Source organism: Cryptomeria japonica, chromosome 3, assembly GCF_030272615.1.
Source record: "Cryptomeria japonica chromosome 3, Sugi_1.0, whole genome shotgun sequence".
Classification (NCBI taxonomy): Eukaryota; Viridiplantae; Streptophyta; class Pinopsida; order Cupressales; family Cupressaceae; genus Cryptomeria; species Cryptomeria japonica.
In genome coordinates, this window is record NC_081407.1 from 4,575,206 (window position 1) to 4,581,950 (window position 6,745).

Below are 6,745 nucleotides of genomic sequence, written 5' to 3' on the forward strand. Positions count from 1 at the left end.
TCCTATCTATAACAGTGGCAAATTGTAGCTTTCATCTACCATGTGCATCGTCTAGTCTTGCTTTCTGCATGCATTTTTTAAACATAATTGACCTTGTTTGAGGCTAATACTTACCAACAACGATCACATAAAAAATGCATTTTTTCCCAAGACAGCTTCTAATGTGTCAAAATGACAGATAGCACTTGAGCATGATCTTCCTACCTTTGTTCCCACAGGAGGTTATTCCTAGGAATCCCACTTTTCAATATAGCTATACCTTAACTGTAAGGACTAGGAGTATTAATCTACACAGTGCACTGAAAAGACAATGCCTAAATAATAAGATATACAACAGAATTAAAACACTCAGGAGTGCACATAAATAACCAACCATATACCTCTTCCTACAAAAGAGAACACATTATTGATATCATCAAGACACTAGCCACATTCTCAATATATAATCAACAATAAAAGCATCTTGGTTTTTATATTGTCACATCCATCATCCAATTATGGATCGTACAAGTATTTTCTAGCTTTAACACCATAAGTAATTAAATGAACAGCTCTGTCAACATAGCTAAGGCTGAGATTCTTTCAATAACAAGATAAATTAAATCCCATACAGTCCTAATTCATACTAACTGAAAAATTCTAAATAACATTCAGGTTTCTCACAATAAAAAAAAATTACCAGACTTAAATTTTACAAAAATGAACGATTCTTGTTATTCTAAACTACATTCCATGCAACAACACTACCCATGCTAAGAAAACGTTGTAACATTTTCTCCATCCTTTCTTAGACAGTACAAAAAGGCATTTTCAAATGAATAGAAATTTTGCTAACACACGAACCAAAACTCCAAATGAACATAGAAAATTTATATAATCAAGTGAGTTTTGAAATCAACATACTTAAGGTAAGTTTCTAGAGTATGATGCCAAAACTAAATACTAACTACATGACCTACATGCATCCTATAGCCCTAAAGCAACATTAAACCTTTCACGTTCTAAATAAAATGACAAAATGTCAATTGTAAAAAATGTTCAAAAAGTTAATCACTCTAATTATGTCCACATGGCATGTGTCAATGCTTCAGACACTAGAAGCTCACACAAAATACCAGTTTAAAATATGAAATCAGCAAGCAAATCTGAATTGCTTAGATGAAAACTTGCACTTCAATTTATCTACGACCATGAGAACGTGGTTTCTCATACACCGCCCAAGGATCAGGTCCAGCCCCATATTGAGAACCTTTTTCAACACCAGGTTGAGCCTGTAGATAATTTAGAGTCAAACAAGAAGTTAGGGAAAAAAATAGAAATAATGTCATATAACAGGTCAAGTCATTGTGCCAAATATTCAAACAGCACTTGAGAATTTAAACTGTAAATAGAGAACTCAACACACCATATGCATGCCATATGTCTCTGCATATGGCCCTGAATATCCTGCAACACTGCCAAGTTTTGAACTGTATGGCCCACCTGTAAGAAAATAAAGTTGGGGTTCAACATCTTATCAAAAAACATGGTTGTCATAAAAATTTAAACCACATGACCCACAATGAGCAACATTTAATTCAATAATAACATATAAAAAGGTTATATATGTTCAATATAGAAAGAAATCAAAAGATACGTTGCAGATAATGCAACCAGAACCACAGTGTAAAGAATCTACAAGCACCTACCATTATACAATTTTGTGAGAACGTCATACCATCTACAGTATAAAAAATAGTATGCCCAATCTAATACAATTCTGATAGATTGGTGCCTCACGAACTCTTCAAAGGGGAGAAATAGAAAACAATAGCATTCATAAACCCCATACAGAATAGCATGCATAGTCAAAAGAGAACATGGTGGCATTGAGAAGTAATTTTCTCCTCTCCCAAGGAAAAATGTTGTTTGGACATTAAAAGTTATTTTATCATTTCTATACAATTTAACTTGATTTTCATGACCTTATTTTTGTGTACATAGTATATGCTTTCTATCACACCAATCATCTGAGTACAGCAACATTTAGTATATTTTCATTTCTTTCACAGAAAAATCAAACTGATGCATACACACATTCCAGTCAATATTATTAACGCACCTGGAGTGCTAGCACCCCAGGCTCTTTTCTCTGAATTCGTAAGTTCTGCTCTAAGTTTCTCAACTTCACGAGCCATAGAAATTAAATTCTTCTCCATTGCCTGTCTCTGCTCCATTTGCTCGGTGTTTGCCTTCTTTTCATATTCAATGGCAGTCCTAGAAAATAAAAATCAAACGCAACAATAAATGGTTGAGAAATCTTGATATTCCAATGATCAATCTCTCCACGAAATTGGTTTCCTTTGATTTAAATTCCCTTCAAAAATATAAATAAAAAACTAAATACAACAATGACATAACCCCATTAAATTATGGGAAAACAGTGATAATGGACTGCTAAATACCTTGATCGTATGAGTTCTTGGTGCAAAGAATCCAACTCTGCCCTTAATGCAGGAACCTGCTGCACGTCAGCTTGTGCTCTAGCCATTTCCTGTTGTAGAGCTTGAACTTGAACTGCCAGATCTTGTCGGGCAACACTCAGCTTTTGGGCATCAGAACGTAATTGCATAACCTCAGCCCTCAAAGGCTCAACTGCACGCAATTCTGCTTCCATCTTCATACACTTATCAACCAAATCCCTGGCTTGAAGGTCTTTGTCAGCTTTGACATTTCCCACTATCTGATTCAGACGGTGTATTTCATCCTGAGCAGCAGCAAGCTCCTGGCGCAGGCCTACTTGTGTTGTTGCAAGCCTCCTGTTCTCTGCAACCAGCCTTTGGATTTCTTCATGCTGCAATTCAAGCTCCTCCTCCACTACTGCAGGATGAGGTAGAGGTCTTTGCCCTCTACTGTAGGGACCATCACGAATTGGACCAGGACCTGGAGGGTAGCCTCGGGGACCATCCAAAACATGACGAGGTAGGCGATTTCTTCCAGCCATAATCACCTAGTGAATAAAACATTTACAAATATGAGAACACTTTGGTAATTAAGTAGGCATGCCAAAAAATAATTTAGATTCAATTAATTAATAGCATGTTAAATCCATGATAATTGATAAAGATTGTGTCTAAGAAGAATGATTTTGGCATTACTTACTAGTGTCCACTAGCAAAAGCAATTTCACCACTATAAAGATTGAGATGAGTTTCAGATTACTGCCCTAACAGCACGATTTCTTAAAAATCTCGTGCAATTTCAAGTATCTTTAAAAGCACATATATTCTCTAACTGCAAAACCTATATCATTTTTATTGTTTGCATGATATTTTAATTACATACACTACAGTGCACACATTCAGACCCTAAACAAATGTACATATGACAATGCAAAACATTAATATTGGTTAAATAATTAACCATTAACCTGCTGATGTGGCCTCTGTACAGTGTCATTTTACTTGTTAATAAGAAAGAGAATGGACTGGCCCAGTTAGATTTCAATTTTACCAGTGCTTACTAGAAAGACCAAGTTTGATGGTTGCATGCAATGAAATTCTCACTGGTTGTAAAGTTCTAATAACAGGCATATTCCGAGGGGGGTTCTTATTTGGCTACAAATACTAGTAATTTCAGTATCCTCAAATAATATACAACATTAAAACATTGTTAAAATAAACTTAACAAACATCAAAGCCAGACAACCTTCCTAGTGAGGCAAATTATATTCAAAATACTACTTCAAATACTTCATAATTGAACAAAACATGCTTATACAATTTTTTTTTAAATCAACTAGAATATCAAGATTCAAGGCCAAACAATCATTCTGGCAGCCAATTAGACACTTCCCGTGGGGAAGGGTAAACTATACTCGGAAACAATAAATTGAGTCCTTTGTCAATAAACAAAATGACCTCCTAGATATTTCCAAAACTTGCAAATTCTAAATAAACTAATTTAATAGAATGCTTTGGTAAGCTTTCGAGATAGAATCAAGAGAAGACATGATAAGTATTCGTGGAATCTAAGCCAAAAATTATCCTGATTATCCCGCAGGACTAAAAAATGTCTGAATTTTCACAAAACCTATGCTGATCAATTAAGTTCTCAAACAAAATGCTTCATGCTATAATGATTATTCAGCCAACAACATTTCATTAGTAAAACTGAGAAACGCCTAGTGGACCCTTATTCCATTAAAAGTTATGCAAATCCCCAAGCAGCCTTTACTGATTTTATCGAAACCCCACAATAATTAAACTCATTTACTAAACTTCTTTTTGCAGAGTATAAAGACATTTTTGACAATTAATTTATTTTTACATGGCTGTCCACTCAGATGACACTAGTTTGTAAAGACAAGGTATTACTAGGACCAAGGCTGAGCTCAATTCTCAGTGTAGGGGATGCTAGGCATGTTGTTGGTAGACACCTGTAATCATATAAGCGCGCGTATGCCCCTTGGGAATAGGCGACATTTGTATGGAATAAAAAGCAACAAGTGTAAACATTATCCTCGATAAATAAACAGAAAAATTATGTCAAGAAAAACACAATGACATATCCCAGAGCCCTCATTTATCACAGAAAAAAAAATCCAAGCAGCGTTTGAATAAAACTCCAACGGTGCCTTATACGATAAGGGTGAGTAGACCCACAACTGCATATATAAAACCCTAAGCCATAAAACTAAACCCTGGTAGAATGGCAAAGGATTGTAAAAATAATAAGCAAGCGTTTATTTATCTGTTGTATCATAAAAGAACAGAATTTGCATACAGCGACAGACAACAGAGGGAATCAAAGAACAAAGAAAAAAGCTTGCCGTAAGAACCAAAAAAAGTTGCAGACAAAGCATTTGCGCGCACAACAAGAAGAAATAATAAAGGCTTTACCTTCCTATCTTTTGTATTGATTGATAATAAACAGATATTTGTAAAGAAAATACAATAAAGAGCCCTGTTTTCATTCTCTGTCAAAAAAAACCAAAAAAACTAACGAAAATTTACGCATATCTAGTAGACATATAAACATACCTGAAAAATTGTATAATTATGTTACGTGTGACGAGGATCGAACCAGAGAAAGGAGCAAATGGAAGGAGAGGAGAGTCTGGATATTATGCAAAGTAGAAAGCGGAAGAGAACTAATAGGGTAGAGGTAGGGTTACCGGCTATCGCTTGTAAATGACCGGCTGTCGAGGGTTTCTTCGACCCATAAGCTGTGGCTTAACAAAAGGTTGTGATAACCTGGACGAAAATGGTATTGTTATTATATATTTAGGGTTTCAAAAAACGAAATGGGGAAAGAAAAGTCGGCATATAAGCTAGTGCGTACAAACTTTGGTTAATGCTAGAGAATGTATTCTTCTCAATGGGGTTATGCTATTCTTTATTTAATTTTGTGTATAGAAGAAGAATAACAACTATTAATGTATATGGGGTTAAACAATGAAAGTCTATGGGACAACCAGTCTTGTCGTTATTGACTTTTGCATTTCAGTTCTTTTTCTATACAAGTCGATGATGAGCTTCTCCAATTTCTCAACAGCGTTCTCATTGAAAAGACTAAACTAAGAACTAGTTGTCAAAACATTATCATAATTGTTCCTAATGTCTCTATAAGCATCACACTCCAAAATGAAGTGTCTATTAGATTCGATTTCCCCAAAAGTGCAAAAGATACGAATCCTTTCTTCACAAGTTTCCTTTGGCCTTTCCACCATCTTTTGCACTTTTGGGGAAATTGCTTCGATACAAACTACCCCCACTTCACTCAACAAAATACCATAATTAATTGAACTTTTAATTTTAAACTTGCTTGTGATTTTGAATTTTCTCAATTTGTGTAGCACAATTGGGAGCACGAGAAGACCAAAAAGAACTTAAGTAGTTTTCCAATCCAAAATCTCAACCTCCCTACATCTGTTTTGAGGAGTGTATAATGTTTTCCATCCTCCAAAAATTCTCTTATTTTGCAACCTTCCTAGTTTAGCTTGTTGTTGAAGTAAAATCCAAGATATTTGTACTCCTTAACTTTGATGTAGGAGCATCCTTGGTTCTTGGCAATCTTGCATCAACCAAAAACATTTTTCTTTTCAATTTGTGTTTTGTTTAGTTCATGTTAACAACTTTCAACATTTATTTCTACATTTTCTTGCTTTTGCTCACCGAATCTTGTGGAGTTGGATTTTGTTCATGGACATGTTCGTCTACCTTATCCTAAGTTTGCAGGACGTTTGGACCTATTTCCAGCAAGTTATCACTTTCGGAATCTGAGACGGTTTTCTGGCTTAAGACACCAGAATTGCTTGGACCTATTTTGCTATTGGTGAATCTTGTGGACCCTTTTTATAGCTTGTGGAACTTCAGTTCGTTGTTTCCAACATTCCTTGGCATGTGGTCGACCTTCCCTTAGGTCTGCACTTCATTCTTTGGATTTTTCAAAGGAATATCTTTGGTGGAGGCCGATCTAGTGGTTTTACACGTTTCATCTTGTTCATCAGCATTTGATTCATCTTGGACCGACACGAATCCCTCTTGATCATATAAATCATTATAATTAAGCATTATAAACCAATCAGTTAGGACATAGAAGATAAATCCTAAGGTTCAGAGGTCTGGAGTTGAACGATAATGTATTTGAGCATGTATGTACTCAGTCCTGTGAGCTTAATCTTGTAGCCCACGTGTTGCTGGCAGATTGTAATTGATTTTCATGATATAATTAAGTTTGTTCTACATTGCCTCCATCACATTGT

General features: G+C 35.3%; 1 protein-coding gene across 2 annotated transcripts; it reads right to left on the reverse strand.

Annotated features, from left to right (window-relative positions):
- Window positions 1-849: 849 nt before the first annotated feature.
- Window positions 850-5,271, reverse strand: LOC131051904 (protein FLX-like 3). Of its 2 annotated transcripts, none has more exons than XM_057986503.2 (5): window positions 5,156-5,271; window positions 2,445-2,989; window positions 2,102-2,256; window positions 1,406-1,482; window positions 850-1,271 (listed from the first exon to the last, which is right to left on the reverse strand). In XM_057986503.2, the coding sequence occupies exons 2-5, from the start codon at window positions 2,981-2,983 to the stop codon at window positions 1,179-1,181; spliced, it is 864 nt and encodes a 287-aa protein (XP_057842486.1). In that variant the 5' UTR covers window positions 2,984-2,989; window positions 5,156-5,271; the 3' UTR covers window positions 850-1,178. The 2 variants fall into 2 exon arrangements, with proteins under 2 accessions (XP_057842486.1, XP_057842485.1); XM_057986502.2 differs by having other exon boundaries at window positions 5,022-5,226.
- Window positions 5,272-6,745: the final 1,474 nt, after the last annotated feature.